Genomic DNA, 23,438 nt, shown 5'->3' with positions numbered 1-23,438 from the left:
TCCTGCCTGTGGGAGGCACTTTATAGTGGCTTTATGCAACCTTGTTTCATGGGAAAGCAGAGAGGCAAAGTGACTGAAAAAAACAAAAAGACATGTTAGAAAAGCATTAGCTACAGTGCATCACATTCTAAATGCTATCTATCTTTCTGTTATGATTAAAGCTGTTGAAAATACAAGACTGTCACTTGCTAACCTTTGCATCTTGGTTCCTTAAATCCTTAATATTATTATATTAATTGGTACATAAAGTAGTTTTTGTGCACATATTACGATCAAGCACTCAAGCCTTTTTGCAACAACATTAAACAAGCTACTGATTAAAAGACTGGCTGAAGAGAATACCAGAGATTTATATAGTGGCGTTCACCATGTATAAGGCATGTACATGCATTTCTAACATGTACTTGCCTTTCCAGCATCTCTAAGGATCAGTTGGCCTAGCAACATGGACTACATCACTGTTGCTGTTTGTGCTGGATTTGGAGCTAAAAATAATATCACTGAGTCTATGCGTTGCAAAGGGGGTATAACTCCTTTTGAGCTGATATCAGCAAATGCAGTGTATGACCTATCTGTCGGTCTATCTGTACTGTACTTTTTACTTTATGCATTTGGCAGTTGTAGTTATTAGCTAATGTGCACATGAACATTAAGACAAAAAAAAAACAAACAAAAAAAAAAAACGGATGACCTCTTGTTATATTCAATTTTACTTCCCAACAGCATATAAATGTAGCTACACCTCAGTGAGCTACAACATCAAAATGCTGCAAAACATAACAGAACACAGCAGCATGCTTTGAGTATGAAAGGTGATGATCAGTAAAATTAGGAAATAAGAAAATTAAGACTCGTACTGGAGTAGTTTCACACTGAAATATTGCTTCTTTTACTTAAAAGTCAAAATACTTCTTGAACAACAGTGGTACGTATAATTATGACTAACTTTACTGTAAATTGTAAATTCTGGTCTTGGCTCACTTTGTTTGCTGCAAACTTGCAATTATACATATACTATATATGTAGTATATCCATCCATTTCACACATCCACAGTATCATTGCCAAGTAGTATCTTTATTTGCATTATGTTTTGATAAATTGGATTCAATTCATTTTATAATGAAGGGACAAGAGTAAAGAGAGGAATCAAAGGCTGTTTTATTAAATCTTTTAAAGGAGCCTTACTGTGATTTTCTCTTATTCTGCTGAAGATAGATATAAATAAACAAATATGCATAAGACACAGTGACTACATAATGAAGGATTACGATGTGGAATAACTTCACAAAGAAGACTTTCAGACTCTATTCAGTACCATATCACTTTCAGACACATACAGTTTGCTTACAGCATTACACATAGCTAACATAACTGAAGTTCATTCGTATCACTTGCTTTGGGAAATAAACAAAAACACAAAAAAACAAGTAGCCAGTAAAGTCATGACTGTGACTATATTCAGCTTCTCGGCATGACTCACTACAGTGCTCACAGTGTATACTGAAGCAAAAAAGCAGCCCAGGAGGTAACAGTGTGTATATTAGCTTCTATTTGCTTTGTCTGTTTCGAACCTGATAGCTGGGAATCGTGTTCTGATCAATAGCTTTCATCTGAAATGTTGATGCTGTTGTCGTTCTTGACATCGTTTAGCAGTCAGCCATTCAAAGCCTCTACCACTTGCTCGACACTGTTTTCCGATCAGTGCAGATTCTACAAGGCCATCGGGTAAAAACAATCTGAACATGTCTTTGCTTTGCTTTCTGTGAATTCACTCTGCCACCTTCATCGTTTTGAGATCGTGTTGCTTCTTTCCTAATCCTTCTCTTTGCTGCTTTTGTCTTGATTGTCCTGACTCTCGCCCTCCCCTTTCTCTCCATTCGCTGTGGCATCTTTGAGACTGGCTGCATTTTTCTCCTCCATGTCCGGCTCTGCTTCACTCTCCACCTCATCATCTCCTCCGCTGACCTCTCCGTTCACCTTTCTCTCCTCCTCTCCTGACTCTTTGGTGGCTCCCTCTTTTGTTTTGCTCACATCTTCTTCCTGGTTACTGTTGCTGCTGCTACTTCTGCCGCTATCGTTGTCCTTTGTCTCGTTATCTGACTGAGCCTTCGCCGGGCTGTTGCTGTTTTCTGTCTCCCTCTGTTTCTCCCCCGTGTCTACATCATTAACTTGGTCCTTGCTGCTTTTCTCCCCCTTTCCACTGTCTCTATCTTGCTTCTCTTCTTCTTTGTTCTTGTCTTGCACATCCTTTTCACCCTCAGAAGATGCATGGCTTCCATCCTCTTTCTCTTTGCTGTCCTGGCTCTTATCACCGTTGTTACCACTGGACCCCTGCTCCTCACTCTTAACCTCCTCCTTCACTTTTTCCTCCACCTTCTCCTCCTTCTCCTCAGATCCTGCTGTTGCCTCTCCCTCTTTTTCATCACTCTGCTCATCATTTTCCTCCTTCTCTTCGCTTCTCTCTTTTTCATCAGTTGCCTCCTGGGTTTCTTCCTTTTCTCCTTTGCTTGCAGAAGTGTCTTCTTCTGTGGTGTTTTCAGCGGCAGCCTCCTCCTTCTCTCCCGCCGTTTCACCATTCTCCTCCGCGGCTTTTGTATCACCGTCTGCAGGTTTCTGTAATGCAATAAGGCCACAGAAACAAGTGACAGATCAGAAAATTTCAACAGTGTAATTGAATTGATTGCAGTAACTCTGCCTGTGACCTACACTTTCCTTAAAGTGGGTGACAGCACTATTGAGTCATGAGCACTTACAAATCAAGTGGTGCCGAAGCATTGATGTTTTTCTTTTTTCAAGGCCCTTTTTATGGCATGTCGATCAATATGCAACAAGTAGTGGAGAAACAACAGGCATTTGAGCTTCCTAATGCCCCATGGTGTGTCAAACAATAAAGTTTCATTAATATGTTATTACTGGCTAATTAAATAACAGGTATTGCATAATTATATAGTGATGCATTTGTTAGCAAATACAATTTAAACTAATTTGTCGTATAACACATGGGTGATATTATGGACGTTTCTGTATCTTAGAGCATTAGAGTGAAAGCGGTTCAGGATTAGCTCATTAAAATGCAAAGAGGGCAGACCCTTGCAATTACTGTTGCAGACGCATCATCCTGACGTATTCTCCAGGTGTCCCGAGAGCAAGAACGACACGTGACAAAGAGCCGAACCCACGACATTACATCAGGCAGCGTGCCTGCTGTGTGCCCTGATGAGAGGCGACATCAAACAGAACGGCCATCTACCTCTCTTTACAAAGATGCCATTGCCTGTCCCTGCAGGAGTCTATTTACCTCTTCGGCCGGCTGCTCTTGAGCGGTTTTGTCCGTGGTGTTTCCATCGTCATCCTTTGATTCCAGGTCATCTGGAAACGGACATAAAAGCAGCAAATGAGTGAATGTGATAGAAGCGTGGGCTGATTTTACAGTAAAGGCGGCTCTTTCTTTATAGGCAAGAAACTGATTTTCAGCATGTTTCAGTGTATCATATTAGGACACGCTGAAAGCCAAGTGTTTTAGCTGAATGTGAGATGCTGCGTCCTGAATGGGCTCGTTAGGGGCAACATAACATGAAGGTGTGTGTCATCCCGGTGTAAATACTTTGACATTTATTCCATTTCACACAGGCTTAAACAGACTTCTCCAGGACAAATCAGACAAGGTTTTGACCAACAAGGCTGAAGTATCTCACATATTACAGCAACAACAATAACAAATAGGCTATGTGCTGGTTAATTCAGATTCATTTAATGCCACTCTTGCTCTATAAAAGCCTCATGCCGTCACTTTGTTTTTGATTCTCTAATGTAATTTTACAGGTTCATTTTTCCTTCATGTGCTGACTACTTTTCAAGACCCTAAACCCTGAATCCCTCAGTCAAAGTCCATTACATCATTCCAGAAATCCATAAAGCCTCTCCTATAAATAAGGGAGCTTTTATTCACCCTCCAGTAAGTGACTTGTTGAAATTGCACGTCTTTTATACGCACAGCTGTGTTTTCGGGCTTGAACAAACACAGCACAAGAGTGACACCTGGTGGCGAAGGAGAGAAATACCCCCAGGACAATTTCAGGCAAGTAAACAACTTTCCCAGACAATGGAAGTGTGTGAGAGAGGGCCTGAGCACATTTTACAAGCAAGAAGCTCAAGGTTGTGATGGTATCAACTTTATTATTGTTATTGTTATTATTATCATCACCACCGCAGTTATCACCCTAATATTAATCACAGGTATATTAAGGCATGTGCTGGTCCACATCAACCACTGCTTTTGATTCCTGTACCTTACCACACACGCAATCATACAGAAACATAATCCAGGCCGGTTGAAGAGATTCCCTCAGGTCTCCACCACCTGTGCTGATGTTCATCCCTGACACAGTTTGTCAGTGTTTGAGGAGACACTCAGAATTGACTTGAAAGGAGAAAGGACAGCCACATTTTATTTTAGATTTGGAGATTTGGGATTTGCTGATTTTTAACAAAGCTGCAACCTGCAGTCGGGATTATTCCACCCAAGATACAACGTGTGAGACAGATTAGGTAAAGTACTGATTGAGTCCAAGAAAAAACTAATCTGCGATAATAATAGCCTGCAAGGCTACAAGAACATGTCAGTCCACCAGAGGAAACTCCTGTCATCATCTACATCATCTCCAAACAACTGTGATACGGTGGGAGTTGGTGTTTAAATGAAGACATCATACCACAACTCAACACTCGGCAGTGCACTCATTTCTACTGAAGCAATCAGCCCAGCGAGGCAGGTTTGTTGGAGTGCAAAATTAATATGAGGTTGTTGTTTTGTTTTTTTTTTGTTTTCATGTGAGCATGTGCATCAAAGGCCTTGGAGTAATTAACCCAAAACATCTTAAGAGGAATACAACTATACGCTCTGATAAACAACATAATTATACACTCGTTTTGAAACACTGGATGAGACTGAAATTTCCAATCAGAAATAAGCGGCAAAAGAGCGAGGATAAAAAAAAAAGAGAGAGAGGAGAGAACAGTGTAATTGATGTCTTTAATATTAGTTTCCCTTTCTACACACACCAGTTAAAGAAGAAAAATGATTCGGGTAGAGATTAGAAGAGTTTATGGAGACATTTAATGCATTTCAAATGCAAAACTGATTGAAGTTTAGCTATGGTGGGAGATGAAACGTTATGGTAATAATAACGGACCTCTTTAAGAATATTTTATGGAAATCGCCCGCATTCATTAACGGCGAGGGCCGAACAAACGAGCGTAAGCAGCAAGCAGTGGATGAGCCACTATGACTCCAAACATCTTAACATGATTTAAGGATGAGGCACCGGCTCATGAAAATGCTAAATCAAATTAAACACAATATTTAGAATCTCCCCTTCTTGCTCTTCATTAAATCCAGTAGATTTGTGTTTTGGCATTGCAAACGGCTAGACGGTTTAGTGCATATGTGTGTGCGAGTGTGTGAATGTGGATGCGTCTGCCTCGTTTTTTTCTTTCATAATCAGGCAAACACACACAAACACACACACACACACACACACACACACACACACACACACACAAACACACACAAACGCACAACTTCTCTTACACAGAAACAGACAGTGCACACCGACATTTCAGGAGTAATGCTGCATCTCATCCATCAGTGTGAGGTAAAACAAGGATGCGAGCGTAAGTGGGCATAATTACTCAAATAAATGGCTCTCGCTGCCATTCCTATGAAAGGTAAAGTTATAAATGACTGTTGCTCCGGAGAAATGTAATAAAACACAAACGGAAGATGAAGTGATAGCAGGTAGCGGTAAATACAATAACCTAGCGCTGCTCAACGAGCAAACTCCACGTCTGTCTTTACAAACACATATATTTTAGCTGTAGGGGACTGCTTCGTGATACCAAAAACAACCCGAACTTTGTGATCTCCGTCTCCAGACCTCACGTACAGTAACACTGTGCAGCGCTGCTTTGATCTGTGTTTCCATTTGATGTGCTCATCCAATTCTAGCAACCAGAAAACACACTGGGGGGGGGGGATCCAGTGTGCGGTTTACACCAGGTAACACGATGTAAATACTATCCCATGAAATATGTATGGATTATATTCATCAACTTAATTAATAAAACAACACCAAGTATCACAGCTGCAACAGCCTCCCGTTGTTCCCTGTGCTCAGGTGAACCCTGAACCTGAACTCCACTGTCAGCAGCATCTTTTAAATTAAAGTCCCAGCACGGTGTGGGCAAACGGGCACATCCTCTCACTCCTTTCACGGCATATACAGGATTGTTGCCAGTCTTGTTTACAGAAGTTGTAGCTGTGAGTTTAAACTCAGCAGGGAGCTGGGTAATTAACATGTGAATAAAGCCTCTCCTGTGTTTGGCAGAATGAAAGAGCTACACTCAAGATTATATCACTTTATTTATCAGTGTGTTTGTCAGTCCTCCACTGCAGAGTTGGAGTGGGCAATCGCATCTAGCAGAGACTTGCAGGGTCTAATATCATGTTTAAAAGCTTTTCCACTCCTCCAGGAAGCATTTCTGAATAAAGCCCATACAGTGCGGTGCAATCAAGTTCTCGGCTCCGCGGGAAATCTGCAGCAGACCAGGGCATGAATACATTTTTTTTCACTGCAAATGGAACCATGAATGGGTTTACTGAGGATGTATGTGGCTTTTAACAGCTGTGAAGCCACAATGCTGCAGAAACCTGCTGTTTTAAATGTTGTGCAAATCATTTATTCCAGTTTCTCTGAGAGCTTTCATGTCATTTTTCTAGGATTAGAAGATCCCCGGTGCTGTGGCACCTCTGGGAAAACCTCCTGAACTGAGTAGAGCTTCGGAGAGACCACTAGAAAACCATTTCATCTCAGAAAGAGAACTGAAAATCTCCAAAAAACAAACTATCACATAATGGGAAACACTTGTTTTATGCCTCTTTTGTATTTATTCCACTTCATGCATGGCTTGATGAGAAAATCATGAGAAAAGTATGCAACCTTTGCTTTGTAAACTCATACTGACCACCCCACATTCACGGTGGGTTAATGGCAGCTGATTGTTCAGTCCTTGAAATGAAAGAAATGCTGAACAAAATCAAACCTCAATCACGACAACCTTATTGAACACACATTTGTATTTCCTCCTCTTTGTCACTGAGACAATCAGGCCCTATAAACTCCAACAGGCATACTGGTAAGGCGTGTTCTTAGACACGCTCTTTATCGTTTCGAAGCCACTTCTGAGGAATCGATGGCAGAGGTTGTAGTTCTAAATAAATACAAATCACTGTTTTAACACGCTGCGCGTTTATGCTTATAGACCAACGCATGGAAAAATTGTTGACATGGCCTCCACAAGCCAATTCTGCTTTCAGTGGATTAGCTCTGCAGCGTTAAATAAACACTCAAGTCTTGACGTACTACTTAATGTACACAACCGTCCCTGTATATCACCACACAGTCCAGTCTATTGCTTATTTACACCCAGCTGATTTAACCCACTCAGCACATGGCTGAGTTATGGTGGGGTGTAAAACAACACGGGTACTAATGCTGAATGGTAATTATGAAATGTTGCCACTCAGCAAGTGCGCTCCAGTCACTGACCAGGGTCTTGTTAAAACATTTAATGATAGTGCGGCCGGCCGCCACGAGAAAGGCCCAGTTGGTATTGAGTTTATAGCGATGTGACACCCAGAAAAACAGTCCTGCTGCTGTGTGTAAAATCTGATGACTTGACATTGTGCTTGTTCATCTCTTTCACTCTCTCTCATGCATACACACAATATATTTTCATATAACTCGCAGGCTTAGAATGCAAAATAGCATAATGTGAGGCTATAAAGAGAATTATTAGTTTGCCAAAAATTTTACAGTCAACAATCTGCCATATCACAGTTGAACACATCTTTTGTGATGCTAATGCTCTGGAAACACTATATTTGTCACTCTGCATCGTTTCACACACAAAATTCAGTTTACTTTTCATGAGGGGCGCTACTTAGCCTGTAAAAATGCTTTTCAAAAGCTTTTACAGCGACGGATGCAACTGAGCTGCAACTGTAGTGCGATTGTAGTATAATTCTTCAGAACATCTTGAATGCACTTAAAACAGATATACAGGTCTTACAAAGTGTGCGGGCAGGACATGCGCTGCATTAAGCTTTGTTTTCAAGATGCATCTGAAACCATGAATTCTGTACATTAAAGCTTGAGTGTAATTTGTCGGCAGTGTAGGAAATGCCTCTTCTCCACTGTGGTGTGCAGCACCGTGCTTAAGATAGCTTTGACATTAAGTCAGAGGGAAGCTCTGCTTAACAATGTTGCAGTCAGACAGACAGAGTAATATTCATAAAGGTCATGGATTCAGTTAAATATTTTAATCATTTCTGGAGGTTGCTATCTCCCCCTCTGTCACTTTTCTCACAGTTGCCTTCTCACAGCTCAGGATAAGGTTTTATTCAGAGTGGCTTATGTCTAATCAGAGCAACAAAAAAACATAATTGCATGCTATTCTGACAGCTGTTGTATATGTGTGATTTTAAAGCCTTCTATCAGATAACTTCAGTTACATACACAATGGTTGGATATTTGCTTATGGAAATATGGAACTCAAATGAAGTCGGTGACTAAAATGGAGACAGACTGAAAACAAGAATTATGTCTTCAATTCAATTTCTGTTACCGCGAAGCAGACTGCGACTCTTCTCATTGATCATCTTTAAATCTGCATTGTGCTGACGTGATTTATGCTTTTGTGCAATATGATTTCACGTTCCTCTTGCACTGTAAACTGCGTATTTGGACTCAAACAGAAATGTGCAGCCTCTGAATATGAATGTGCGACTGCATAATAACTGACAACGATGAACACAAGGCACTCTGCTCTTCAGACGGCCTCCTCTTGCCTTGCTCTTGCCATTTAGGTAGCATGTTAAAGGCTCTTTCAGTGTCTCAGGCTGATACAGACCCAGCAGATGATTACGTTCCTATCACAACGACTCTAGACGGACGTCTTCCAGCCAAAGCTTAAAAAAAAAAAAAAAAAAAAAGATGTAAAATGCGCAAAGCAGCCAAGATTAGAAGTGACAGAAATGAAGAAATTCATGTCATCGAAAGTGTCACACGTTAGCCTAACCCTATACTTCACATGTCACAGCCGGCGCTGTTGTATGTCACAGCTGAAACACTTGTTAACAGATTAATGTGGCAGATTATTACAGCTACCGTGCTCTTTAATCCAGTAATCCTGCATCAAAGGGTCATGAAGAACCTTTTTCTGCCGGAGTGAAAAGGCAGAGATGAAAGCGGAGGAAGAATGAAGGAGGAACTGGGAAGGATGGCCCTGTTGTCTGAAATGTGACACACGAGCGCCTGCACGGATGCACATTAAAAGCGCCCACGTGACACACATAAATATTTTTACCGCAGTGCTCGCAAACCACACTTTCTGAGAACTTGGCAAAGGGGAAAAAAAACTTCCTCTAAACGTTGCCATCTCTGATCCTTCGCTGCTGAGCCTCTTTTTTTTGACATAGGCCCACGGTTTAAGACACACTGCCTCTTTGTGAGCACGTCTCCCGCCTCCCAACACTGTTTTGAACCTTATTTCACTCTGACAGGAATTACAGATACATATGCTAACAGGGCTAATTCCCCAAGGCGCCATCACATTTTATGACACCAGAGGCAGAAGGTTGATCTGCATGGCTGGATGGCTCGTGCATGAAGAGGGGCACGTATAAACACACACAGACATGCTCACATATGCAGCAGTCTTCATTTCTCCCACAACAGCACTAAGAATGTTTCCAGTTGGATTTTTTTTTTCCCTAAAAAAAATACCTCAACTTAAAACTTCCCTGACTTCAGATCAAATCCCCTTCAATAAAAATAATAGGAACGGACACGTTGTGGATCCATCATGTAGCGCAAATTGAATTGGCTCCTGCTACATTAAAAAAGATGGAGCCGAGTGCATGAAAAGCAGCCAGCAGGCTACTCAGAACATAAGGTTCTGTGTGTCCTTGAGGTTTCAATGCGAGCGCTGGCAGAGTGACGGCACCTGGGTTATTTGGATCTCTAGGCTTAGAGATGTGAAACAAAAAGGCAAGACCAACCTTACCAAGATATAGAGAACGCACAAAGAGATACAAACCGGGCCTGTAGGTGCTTGTGTGTGAAGGAACGTGGGAGGAAGAGCTTAGGAAGTGTGTGTCCAATCTGCTGTTGTAAAAATCCACTATTTTTACCACATTGTCGGGCTTCGGGAAGCTGAGATTGCATGAAGTCCACAGCTTGTAAAAGATTTCATAACTGCGCATGTGAAGACTAGACTGATTTGCAGCTCTTTCAATCACTTCTGTGTAGCTCGCAGTGCATACAAGTCACTTACAGCATCGCGCCCCATGATTTTCTTTTATTGAATAAACTTGTATTTTCCTCACGTGTTCATGCTGAACTAGCAACTAACTCGATAAAAAAGCGAAAAAAGAACAGACCCAATGAGGACTCACACATCATTTTGCACGTCAAAAAGCCCACAATGGTTTACCCTCTCATTAATGCATGTACAGAGGCATACAGAGCTCATGTAAGAGTCCAGATAATCAGTAAACACACTCTCCCCTCGGTCAGTGGACCCCCTTCTCCTTCCCCTTCCCTTTTCTCTTCCTCCTCTCTCCTCTAGTCCGTACCTTTCTGCGTGTCCTTCCTTCTTGAAGTACAAGGCTCTTTTGTTGATTTCCAGAGCAGCAATTTGGCCCCAGCACGGGGCAGAGGCAAGTAAAATTCTGCTTTGATGACTCTAAATGGAGAGATTATCCAAATGAAAGGCAATTATCCAAACCCCACCCATCCCTCTACCCTTCAATATCTCTGGGCCTTTTTATTCCACCCGATGCTCATGCTCCTCCATCTCGAGCCACTCATCATATTCGCTACTTGATTCTGCCTGTGCTCCCTTTTTCCCTTCCCCTTCCTCATTATGTTCTCCCCCTCTTCATCGTCACAACCTTTTATTCCCTCTTCTTTAAGCGTCTCCTTTATCTTCCCTTCTCTTTACATCCTATGTCCCCTCACCTGTCAAAACACATCCTTTCCTCTTTCAGCTGTCTTTAATTCTTTCTTTTTTCCCCATTGCTGCTGCTTCTTTTTTTACTTCTTCGTCTCTCTTCTCAAGGGAACAACTGGTCACAAAGGCCCTTTATGAAAGAGAACACAGATAAGCATCCTATTTCTATTTTGAGGTTAGCAACAACTGCGCGCTGGTTATATACAACATGAACATGAATGTGGTTTTGAAAGAGAGGCCGAATTGGACCAATAATTTACCCAATTTAAGCCTCCATGAAGTATAACTATGTTGGGTGAAGCATGCGACAGGCAATGTGTCTTGTTGGTTAAGTCTTATAAGCCAAATGTCTTTGTTACACTCAGTTCAAATTCATTCCATGACCTTTGCTGCATGACTTGTCGCGCTGCCTCCCCCTTGTCTTTGCTGTCACTCACCACTGTGTTCACTCTAATGAAGCAGAAAAGTCAGAAGCTTTACAATACACCAGACAGAAACCGCTGGAGTTATCCTCAGTCTGGCTCCCAGCAGCTGATAGACAGTGAATAATGGGGACCGGCGTACCGACACACACACACGTGGACACACACAAAATCCAGCCTCCCTGTCACAATAGAGCCAGCGCAGAACAGAGGGAGAATCTCCAGTTACGGGGTCACTCTGTCTCATTTGTCTTTTTTCTTCCCTCTCGCTCTCTCATTTTCTCTCAATACCTTTCACTCGGTACGTTCCAGCACACCAGAGATCTGGAGTGTGGGTTTCACACTGTGTTCTTTCCACAGCCTCTGCCAGTCAGCCAACTTTTTTGGCTGCCTTCCTTTTGGCACCAGAGTGGGATGTGTTTACCTCGTCTCCAAGCCAGGGCAGGATTTCCCAACTGCAACGTAACACCAAAAACCACCTCTGCGCGGTTATGAATCACGAAACAAAGACGACACCAACACTGCGTTCCTATTGAGAAGCTGAACTGGACAGACACGCACAGCACTGAACTTTGCCTCTAGTAGGCACACAGCTCATTTGTTTTTGGTAAGCCAGCGAGCAGCTATGATTTCAGCCCCTCAAGCCAAATGTTCAGATAACTTTTGAGCATTGCTTTGCTTTGGGAGAGGAGATGAACAGAGAGAGCACAGATACGTTTGGGAGACCTCAACCTGCTGATCTTCTGAGAAGTGTGTTCAGCACCATGGACAGAGGCAAAACATGGATTCTTGTGCACATGACGGCATTTGAAAAAGACTTCATAGGTCAAACGGTGAAGGGTGCGTGAGAACGTGATACGCTCTCAAATCCATTCAAACGATCTTGTCTAATGTCTTATCTTGTTTTTTTATCCGAGCTGTCTGTCTGTTAATTGAATCTTGGGTCAATGTCACCCAATAACGCAACATGTTTTTTCTCCGCCCGTAATGCGACATGCCACGCAATCTAATGCACCGAGGAGTTTGAGGGTGACATTACAGGTTTCAAATGCACACGTGCGCACGCAGACAAAGGCACACGCACGCACATTCCTCATCCCCCTCTTTTGATGCAAAATGCCAGCTCCCCCGAACCACAGACACAATTCTCCACGCTCCTCTGGGCTTCTGCTGTCAACTCTCCCGCCAGACTAGGAAACAGGCAACATCTATCATGAGCCACGAGATGACGTAATGCGGCTCATACCGCAGCAGGCGTTACAATAAGGTCAGAAGCAGTCTGCAGAAAATCAAAATCCCTTTTACTGTAAAATATAAAGAAAAGGCCCTTCACTCCCTCTCATGTTCTTATATACAATGCATATACTATTCATGGAAAGCAGCAGTTTAGCGTCCCAGGGCAACAAAACAGGTTGAGAGCAGTGCCAATGAGCACAGAAGTAAAGACTAAGTGGAGATGCAGAGTTTCTGCAGGACATCATAACACACTGATCAGCAGCCCAGAAGATGACGTAATGTGTTTCCTGTAAAAGTAGTTAATGTCATCATGCTAGACCTACTTTCAACATTTCCTTTCTCCATGTTTTTTGCAGAGCAACAGCACCACTATGTGGACATCTAAGAGTGCAGCAGGTTACATAAGATTCCAGAGGCCATGCATTACATCATATGTCTGTATATCTTATAATCTTGTACATAAACCCTGTTTGTGCCTCATGTTCTGGCGATTGTTTGCAGGAGGACAGGATTCAGACGTGCAGACTTTAAAACGGCGGGCAGCAGTGACAGTGCGATGCTGTTTTTGAATGTTTTTGAGTCAGGCGCTAACCTTTTTAATTGATCGAGCACACATGCGCGCATACACCCACCTGGATATTCACTTTATGATGGATTTATAAACAGCAACACACACGCATATACACACACAAACACTCGCTTTCAATGGTGTATGTATAACTGCTTTATAGCCGAATACGGTTTTAATTTTTATCCCCGTTTTACTGTGGTAGCCTTTGGGTGCTGCCTGACACACATACTGTGCACTACACTCAACTATATACAATAAACTAAGTACAACAAAAACCCAGGAGGCCTGCAAATATTCCATCAAGGTCAACCAGTGAGACTGGAGTACAATAATGTGTGAAAAAGCGTTAATGGTGTATGTCATCCGAGTGTTTTTTTTTCTACATTTTCAATCCAAATAATTTAGGCATACATTTTTATTCTTGGTTTTGCTTGAGTTATTTTGTTCCATTTTTCATATGAATCATTTTTCCTGTGCTGCTGCTGTTTTTCTTCTTTGCTGTCATTCAACAAACCTTACCTCACAAGCGCACCTACAGGAGCCACATCACTATCTCCTGCCTCCTGTCTTTCAATATGGTGCTGCAGAACGCCAAAAGCCACGCTGTGTTTGTCAGGCCTGTTCAGAATTAGCAGTTATACTGTAAACATATTCCATTACTATCCACACCGTTCTCTTTGTCTCTGCATTACCGTTGTCAGAGATGCCGAGGGTCATGCTTTGCCCGCTCCTCTTCTTCCTGAGGGAGAGGAGTCTGGCCTGAGAGATCTCTCTGACGATGGAGGACAGGTGGTCCTTGCTGTTGCCATTGTGGCCTGGAGGAGAGACCTTGGAGTCTCCATCGCCACTGTCACTGCTTCGCACCATAGATTTACTCTGGAGGAAATAGAAGTCTAGTTTGGTTGATGAGAAACTCAGTAAAAGTACATAAAGCATGAGAATACAAACAAAATGTAGAGGGTTTTTTGAAGACTTACTGCTACTCTAGATCTGTCATCTATCTACCCATCCTTCATTAAATTAGCTCAGAGCAACTAAATGATGAAAAATTCTAATGCTTTCCTCTACTTTGTGTATGTTCAAGAGCTAACTGTTGCATACTGCTAACAGTACAGCATGCAAGCTTCAAATATGTTGAATTTATTATTTCCAATTTTGTAACACTACAACAAAAATAATCATTTAAATGTTCATGTGAAAGGCATGTGCAGGTCTTACGGTTCCATTTTGCTTGGAGAATCTGTAGATAGGCGGTAGAGAGTAAGCTTTCATTCTGCAAACGAAACAGACAACAATAATTCATCACAACACTGATTCATGAACTCAGGATCCTGAATTTGGCCATGTCATGTTATCACCCCCAATAGAAATAAAGTGCATCTGAAAATGAAAATGTGGAGGTTTTGACTCTATAATAATCAGTAATGTTTCAATCCACCAAAAAACGACTGTCATACAGAAAATAGCTTTTTTGCATGTGCATGTAAAATGGAACATATACATTTTCTTCTTGATTTTGTTTATTTCAATAGAATGTATACATAATTTAAACACTGCAGTAGGAAAGGCTCCACTTTTATTCACGTGCAGCCACTATTCATCTCCCATATATTATAACTGGTGCAAAGGGATAGAAGCAGAAGCAGTCTGCAGATAATCAACATCCCTTTTACTGTAAAACAAAAAGAAAAGGCTCTTCACTTCCTCTCATGTTCTTATATACAATGCATATACTATTCATGGAAAGCATCAGTTAGTGTCCCAGGGCAACAAAACATGTTCTGAGCAGTGTCCGCTGCCAATGAGCACAGAAGTAAAGACTTCAGACTTCACTACTCATCTTCCATATAATAAATGGTGGTAAGGGATATAGGTTTAGGGAGATTTTAAAGCAGATATTAGGCCTGGAGGAGTGATTAGTGTCCATACTGGAACACAAACAAGCACAAACTGAACTCTCTCTGATGGCCACAGTATTCCATTCTGTTTTTAATTTCCATATACTAATGGCTGCTAATAATGTGTATGATTGGTCAGTGATGTTTATGTTCAACACATCCTCATCCCCAAAATATACCACCTTTGGAGAGTATCAGCAACCAGCCTTCAACCTCATGTTGTTAATGTTGTGAAACGGTTGCAGTTTGCTCAGGTTCAGGCACCAATACTACTTGGTTTGGATTAGGAAAAGACACTGGGTTAAAATAAATACTGTATATGAAGATATAAACATAATTTGTGCATCTGCTAGCTTCACATAGCATCTATTCACATACAAAACTTCAAGGGTTTTATATCTGTGTTGCAGGACAGACATAATTGCAGTGCAGTTTTTTGTATATTTCTGTGAATGCAAATAAGAACATAAAACTGCCGATGAATCACTAACTCTAAGTTTGCATTTTCTATCAAGTCGTCAGTCTTCAGGCAACATGTAACTCATGTATTTTCAGTGGTGCAGCGCTCACCCGTTGACCCTCCTTGTCCCTCTGGGCTTGGTGAAAAGTAGGTCACTGTAGGGCAGCTTCTTAAATCTCTCCCTTCCCACAGCCACATAAAGCTGACCGCTCTCCAGCTGATTCCCATCAGTCACCGGGTGGCCGTCATAGGTGTAGAGGCTAGACAACAGACACAAAGTCAGAAGCCCAGAGGTTTCCATCATGCATCTGTACCAGTTTGTCAAAACAAGCTGTGTCTCAGCTGCCAAAAATCCCCTGTAATCATCATGCGGTCATATATTGTTTAAACGCCGTTTTCCTGTGTCTTTGTATTGAGCAAATAAATTCAAAAAGGTCAAAGTTAACATAAGTAGTGCGAAAGAGTTTGAAGACAATCTTTCATTTTTTCATTTATATGCAAACTTATGCAGGCAGGTGCTGCAACGTGATCATCTGCTGTAATGGAAGAACATGTGGTGTTAGTTTGAAGCTTCTGTCACGTATTGCTCTCGAGTTTATTTTTTTGTCAACAAGTAAGACAGAAATGATCCTAAAGTATGGAAAAACACATCCATCCATATGTGAAGTGCGTGCATGCATTCATTTTCAAGCTGTACCTTCGAACGCCCCCCAGGACTCTCAAACCCATCTTCTCCGTGATCATCTCCAGTATTCTTTCAAACTGGCCAAGCATCCTCTGGTGGATCAACAGCCTCATGGCGGGGTTCAAGACGTCGCCATTTGCTACCACGCTAAGGAAAGGACATACACACGGTGATGCAAACACTCTGGCAGACTTCGTCAGGTAAGCTCCCCTGAGTTCAGTGGAGCCAGGGGCATCGCTTTAAGCTCACGTTTCCTGTGAGTTCAGGAATCATCAGTCTGTGACACTATCTGCCGCTGAGGTACACAGTCAAAATCAGGGCTGAGAGTCACATGCATGTCGCGTATTACTGAACTTACAATATTGTGCATGGCTCCTTGATGGGTTTGAGGAATCGAGCCGACACAATGATTCGATTCGGTGGCAGGGGTTTGGCCTAGAAAGGAGGGATGAAAAGAGTAAAATATGTCAAACATGCAGCTGCTCAAACATGATTAAGAGGAAGAAAGAAGATTATGGAGCACGCATAAACATCAGGTATGGGTAATGAAGCCGTGTGTGTGTGTATGTGTGTGTGAGACTCTGAATAACAGACAAAGTTTAGGGACTTTTGCTTTGGAGACAGGTCAACAGGGCTAATAATGTGCATCCTCAAGAGCCAGACCTGCTTGGAGAATCAGACCCAGTGGTGACAGTTTGATGCAGCATTTAAATGTGTTCACTGGAGACAATATTTCTACTCATTTAAAAGTCCATCCACTTTTTCCTCCTTTTACTGTGAGAAATTTCAGCAAATCATACAAAAAATAAACAAGACTGCGCGCCATCAGAAGCTTTTACCCCTAAAGAGAAAGAGCTATTGTGCCCACTGAAAGAATATGTCTCGCATCTCAGTGACAGCAAAAGAATGAAGCCTCGGCAATCCTCTGAGGTCGTGAGGCTGCAAAGAGTGAGCACTGCAGGTCCTGTCCCATAACACCTGGTAACCCACTGTGACTCTAAGGCCGAGATCTGGATCCTGGGAGAGAGAGTGAGAGAGCGAAATAAGGGAGGAGATATATTAAAAGTCTTCTGGGGTCTGTGAGTGCACCCTGGCAACAGAGATGTGCAGGCCAGAAGTAGAATGAATAAACTGACTTCATAAAACAAGGTTTTCAGAGGTAAATCAGTAGCAAGGCCAGGGTACATACTGACTGCATTAATAGAGATGCTTTTATAAAACAGAGCATCACGCAACACATTGTTGTTGAAATAGTCAAAATTCCCCAAAATGCTGCTTGTTCAAAGCACACTATTTAATTTCCATTTTAACCATAACCCTTTAATGTGTACTACAAACCACAGAGACTACCATGCACACACATAGTAACCAATACAAGCCAGGAACAAACAGAAACAAGCAGGGCGAGGCTTGGATCAGTCACCAGGGAGCTATTAGAAGCACTAGATTTGTTTTTCTATTGACAGTGTTTTTCATCATCACATGACATTTAATTGTGCAGTGGGAAGAAGTCCCCTCAGCTCATTTTAGTGTCCATGCACATACTGTGTTTAGCTTGGCAAAAACTCATCACTTTGTACTGTTAATGCTAGTGCTACATAATTCTTATATATAATATTTTTTTCTTGTTTTTTATCTCAGCAGGCTTGGGCACTGCCTTAAGTGGGTCCTCTCAAGCCCAACCAGTCAAATACAGATCAATAAAAGAGCTAATTTCAAAGTGGAAGGAAGTCGAACACAATCTACTATGAGGGAAAAAAAATTAAGCATTTCTTTATGGCAGGAACGATTGTCAGAGGGTGGATCCTGCTTTGTGGTCCTGCATCCTCACTCCTGTCCCACATCGTCACTCCTCTGAGATATGATAGAGATGGTGGTGCATGCATATCGTGAGGCTCAGTGTGTCACCAGATTTCGCAAACCAATGTTAATTTATCTGGGTGTTTCCTGTGTGTTCACCTGATAATTAGATATGCAAAATTCACATACAGCAAACAGACACTGTTTAACATTCACATTAACTATCTGCGCACCAACATAGCTTTAGGTCATGTCCACACAAATGCGGCCGATGCCTGCGAAGCCACTCCCCCCCCCCACCTGGCACAATCCGACCATCTTCATTGTTCCCGCTTCCCGAGTGCAGCCTGGTCATCCAAAATGTGAAACCCACAATGAGGGACATCAAGATCTGGCTGCAGGGTGCTGAAACTGCTCTTCAGCACTAATTTCCACCGCACAGACTGGAGTTTGTCTGCTGCCCATGCCACCACAGACTCTCAGATCGACACTGATTCAGCAGAATCCTCAACTTCAGGGCAGTCCACTCTGCCCTGACCCACTGGGACAGTCCCTAACTCTTATGTCAGAATGGCGTTCATAAACTTCAGCTCAGCATTTAACACTGTGATCCCCTCCAAGATAATGTCCAAGCTAAGCCAGCTTGGTATTAGCACATCTCTCTACAACTGGTTTTCCTGACCAACAGACCCCAATCTGTTTAGTTCGACGACCTCTCCGCCTCCGCTCACAGCCTGAACGCCGGCGTGCCACAAGGCAGCGTGCTGAGCCCTCTTCACCCGCAGCTGCATTTCTGCAAATGGCTTTAACACCATACTTAAGTTTCTAGACGACTCTACGGTGGTGGGACAATGACTTAACACCCAGTGGTTTCTGGACTTCAGGTCTAGGAGTCACACACGCACTCCAATCTGTGCAAAGCTTTACTGCACTTATCACTGTACTGTCTCAGTACCTTTTACATCATTCAGATTACTACAAACAACCAACTGTACGTATTCTGTCCTCAGTATACTGTACATACAACCCCTACAGTCATGTACACTCCTCTTTCAAAATACAAATGTATTTATGCTGCTTTCCACTGTCAATAACACTGTACATACTGCAAGATATAGCATCACCTATGCTGTAGTACTACACAAGTACTGTAATAACTTGCATAATTGCATGTTATACTCTTTATTTTGCATTCCTGGTCACACACTAACTGCAGGCTTGGTGCCTGTACTGTGCACAATGGCCACACGGCTGAATCTACTCTAATACAAATAAGCTTCATACTGAATGGTACATCTGAGGCAGTAACCTTCCTCCTATTAGTCCTTCCTATAATGCTGGAAAATCAACAGGACAAGAAACAAACTTGCCAACCATTCAGCCAGCTAAGAGTTCTCATCATTAATCGACACAATCAGGCAGGTTAAGTGGGGTAGTGATGGTGAGGCAGGGTCCTTGTGAACTAAATTGGCTCTTTTTATGCTCACAACGTAATCACAGGAGCAGCAACAAGCAGCTGAGGTTATCTGTGGTGAATATGCTTCTTACTACTGGGCGATGAGGCAAAATCAAGAAAACAGAGTGTAGCTCTGATTCCCTGGGCATCACGAACATGTTACAGTGGTCCAGCAGGACACAAGCACAGCCAATGTTTCTGAGGTTTTGGCTAGGGACAGAAGACAAAAATGGCCTTGGGTGACCCATTGTTTTCTCCAACTAAAATTAGCATGCCAACACTTTGCACCTATTTTTCCCTGTACTATCCCAATGGAAACATGCATGCAGCTGATATGGTTTATATCTATGCCTTACCTAGAAAACATGTTATTATTCTGAAAAAAAAAAACAAAACAAAAAAAAACCCTAATTTGGAAAGAGGACCTGCAGTTCACTTTCAAAATAGATGAGCCTTTGGGCGACCTGACTTTGAGCTGCTCTTGTTTTGGCTGTGACTTCATAGCTGGTGATTAAAGATGCATTGAAAGGAGGGATGATTATGATCCATAAATCAATAATGCATGGCCATTGAGACGACAACAAAGTGATTCTTCACAGGGAACAATGGAGAGGAATGCCAAACATTACACCTTGCTTAAATGATCTTTCTAAAACCTTTACACCGTGGGTGGGGGGCAGGAGTGCAGAGGTGATGTTCCCAAATCCTCATGTATCTTGCATTTAGTGCCCGTTTCAAATGTTGAAAAGTTGGATTACGTAGGTATATTGTAACCAAAACCCTGCCTCGAAAACATAGCTGGTGAGGGTTTCATTAATCTCTAAAGGTGAAACTAAAATAAAAGTACAACCAAGTTAAACAATGTGTCTATTATTACCTTGCTCATTCCCATGCGGCTACAACTTAACTGAGCTTGCACAGCTGTAACATCTCCATGTTCAGCACAGTAGGTGTTTTTCTGCGCAGCAGAGACTTAGCACTGCATTTCTATCATGCACCTTCTAGCTCACTGTTAAGACGTCAACCAGGCAACAGTACATTCCCATCAAATTGAGGCTAAGCTGCATGTGCTTCTTGCCGCAAAGCTAAAAGGCTGAACGGTGGAGTGGAACCTGAGGATCTTCTCTGGCAAGGGCATGTGAGGGTGTGCCACGCCTGTCTGGATGATTGACAAGCCTGTAAATTATGTAAAGGGGTTCCATTTCTGCAGATTGTGGTTAAATGATGCCAAAGATTGTTCAGATTGGGAATTCCAGGCACAGCTCGTAGCAGCTGTGGCTTCATGAAGTGCCACAGTAACATGGCAGCTTGTTTTTCTTTTCTTCCCTCTTTTTTATGTTCTACTACAGCTCCTAAATGGCAATTCATATTTGATCTGAATGAATTCAACTTTATGAAGCTGCTGGGAAAATACACACATGTGAACACACACACACACAGCTTTAGACACTTTACTGCATTCAGCAGGAACTCACCTCCCTGACAACATGAAAGAGGGCTTGCTTACTTTAGCAGCGCTCTTGCCTTACCTGCATTGGCAGAGTCTGCATCATCCTCTTCCTTCTCGAGCCGATCTGTTGGTAGCTACAGGCGAAACAGAAAATCAGACAAGCCATGAAATATTACTATATTTCACCAGTTAGTGTTGTGAGTGTGCTGCCACATTAATTTACAGGAAGAGATATCCACCATGTGTTGTTTGCTGCTAGCTGTGCTGCCACAGCACAGATAAACGTAATGTCTAGAATACCTGGAGTTTACTGTGGCGCCTCATGATGCATAATACTGCAAGTACAAACATATTTACTATGCATAAATTGTTAGTTGGTGAATCATTGATGTATTCATCTCTCGCATTAGAACTGATTTTAAACACAATTCATCTGGGTACTGAAGCAACAATGTGGTATGCAGCGACAGGGACGGCAGGATGATGACTACTGAGGGGCATTGTACTTTATATATTAGTTCTGCAGCAGGGGACATGTCTCACACCTGCATCTTAAAATACCAACATCAAGGAGCATGATGACAGTATGCAAACTTCATGGCTCCAGAATAGCGTCCCACTCAGCTGCTTCACCACTGCATTCTATGAATAACTCGCTGCACAAATCTCATTATCTGCAGTACAAGTCCACTTATTTTTAGGCCGTGGCAAAGCACACTTCTCTACAGCTCTGATCTCATTTGCCTCGATACTGTGAGTCAGCACCGGTGCGAAACTGCTGAGTCACATAAACTTTAATAATGACTCAATCAACAGGTATGATGCTCAGCGATTGACAGCTTGATTGTGGAGCCCACTGAGTGTCTGGGCAGTGCATTTCAGTTGAGATTTTAATGACCTAAAGGTGATTAGAACTAACCAGCATGCCTTCCTGCAGGCAACAGATGCTCACCCACAGTTGCATGTCTTTAATACACCAGTATAGACGCATATGTACACATTCTTTAGGCTCAGTCAGTGTGAGATAACTCGACTGAAAACTAAATGACTATTATGGCAAACATCAGTTCAGTCTTACTCCAGCCTTTTGAATCTCTCTCTCCCAGCAGCCACGTACTGCTCCCCGCTTCGCAGGCTGTCCATGCAGTCCACCTTGTGGCCTCCTCTCGGTGTGTAGATGTTTCTCACCGCTCCAAACGGGGCTTGGATCCCGCCGGTCACCTCTCTCAGCAGACTCTCAAAGTTGGACACCCTCTTTTGGTTTATGACAATCCGGCGAGCCTCGAAGTAAGGATCGCCGTTTCGGAACATGAAAATGTTCTTCACGACGGGCTGTGACAGAAAATTTGGCTTCTCCGAGCTCATCGTTGTGCGTAAAAGCAGGCTGGCGCACGACGCAGGGAGATCTTTGTTATGACAAGCTCGCGACAGGCTGATTCCAACTGCGAGACAAAAGCTTGCAGGCCATTACACTGTTATTAGAGCTGGTCCATCCTGGCCAAATGTTCAGGGTTGACTGGAGATAAGCGAGGCGCGCAGGTCTTCCAGGAGCTCAGCGGTTTCAGGGCAAAAAGGCTACTCACAGGTTGCTGAATAAAAATATGGCCACGTGCATGAAACTTACGCGTGGCGGCGTTATAAATAACAACTATCCCGAAGTTGTTGTTTTTTTTGCAGAATCTCAATCCGCCACGGTGCAGAGTCATCCGCTTCGCGTGCACCGCTACGCCAGCAGGTGATGTTCACAGCCAGGCGCGTCTCTGTAGTTTCCCCACGATGGAGGCTGGGCATCATGGGAGCTCATCTGTTGGGATGTATCTATGGGAACACGCCGCTGTTCTCTCACCGATTACCAGGGACCTCACACAGCCGCAGTCAACAGGTAGTCAGTCATTAACCGATGAGAAAGCAGACACTTATCGGATTAACCGCAAATTGTGAAAGTGCAGGAAACATAACCAAAGAAGCACGGAGAGATTTATGAGCAGAGGAAATAAAACTTCAGGCCACAGTGTGACACTTAGAAGGCGCAATACCCTCCAACGGCCACGTGAGAAAGTTAATTGGGTGTCAAGAGACCAATTGGAAACCCGGGTTGCAGGCGACATCCCGAAAGTGGGACAAAAAACATGTTTGTTTTGTGTACTATATTTGTGTTGCATGACAACGGGGACATCTGTACTCTCTGTTCTCCTGCACATTATTGTCAAGCGGCACGTTTCCTGTTGCAGCAATCAAAAGCCAGAGCAAATCCTGATAGAAGTGTTAGGATTAATTAGCCATATTTCATCCACTTTCCTTGAAGAAAATGCATGTAAATATTATGAAGCCGTGACATATTAGACGTTAGTATTTGTGGCACAGTCCAGCTCCAAAGCCTACAGTT

General features: G+C 42.7%; 1 protein-coding gene across 1 annotated transcript; it reads right to left on the bottom strand.

The window, feature by feature from the left end:
* Positions 1-1,813: 1,813 nt before the first annotated feature.
* Positions 1,814-22,417, bottom strand: LOC121610339 (doublecortin domain-containing protein 2-like). Its single transcript, XM_041942379.1, has 9 exons — positions 22,131-22,417; positions 21,132-21,186; positions 16,705-16,781; positions 16,359-16,493; positions 15,772-15,921; positions 14,522-14,576; positions 13,996-14,179; positions 3,300-3,370; positions 1,814-2,614 (listed from the first exon to the last, which is right to left on the bottom strand). The coding sequence occupies exons 1-9, from the start codon at positions 22,415-22,417 to the stop codon at positions 1,814-1,816; spliced, it is 1,815 nt and encodes a 604-aa protein (XP_041798313.1).
* Between the last annotated feature and the right edge of the window lie 1,021 nt (positions 22,418-23,438).

This window comes from Chelmon rostratus, chromosome 8 (assembly GCF_017976325.1).
Source record: "Chelmon rostratus isolate fCheRos1 chromosome 8, fCheRos1.pri, whole genome shotgun sequence".
Taxonomy (NCBI): Eukaryota; Metazoa; Chordata; class Actinopteri; order Chaetodontiformes; family Chaetodontidae; genus Chelmon; species Chelmon rostratus.
Note: the sequence above shows the minus strand (reverse complement) of the source record. Positions and strands in the feature narration are given on the sequence as shown.

What these genes read in the sequence shown, in the direction of transcription:
- LOC121610339 (XM_041942379.1), bottom strand. Translation starts at nt 22,417, where the DNA reads ATGAGCTCGGAGAAGCCAAATTTTCTGTCACAGCCCGTCGTGAAGAAC. An exon ending in GTCCTGGGGGGCGTTCGAAG is followed by an intron (nt 15,922 to 16,358) that starts GTACAGCTTGAA and finishes TCTGTTGTCTAG; the next exon opens with CCTCTACACCTATGACGGCC. An exon ending in CCTCGGCATCTCTGACAACG is followed by an intron (nt 3,371 to 13,995) that starts GTAATGCAGAGA and finishes GTCCGTTTCCAG; the next exon opens with ATGACCTGGAATCAAAGGAT.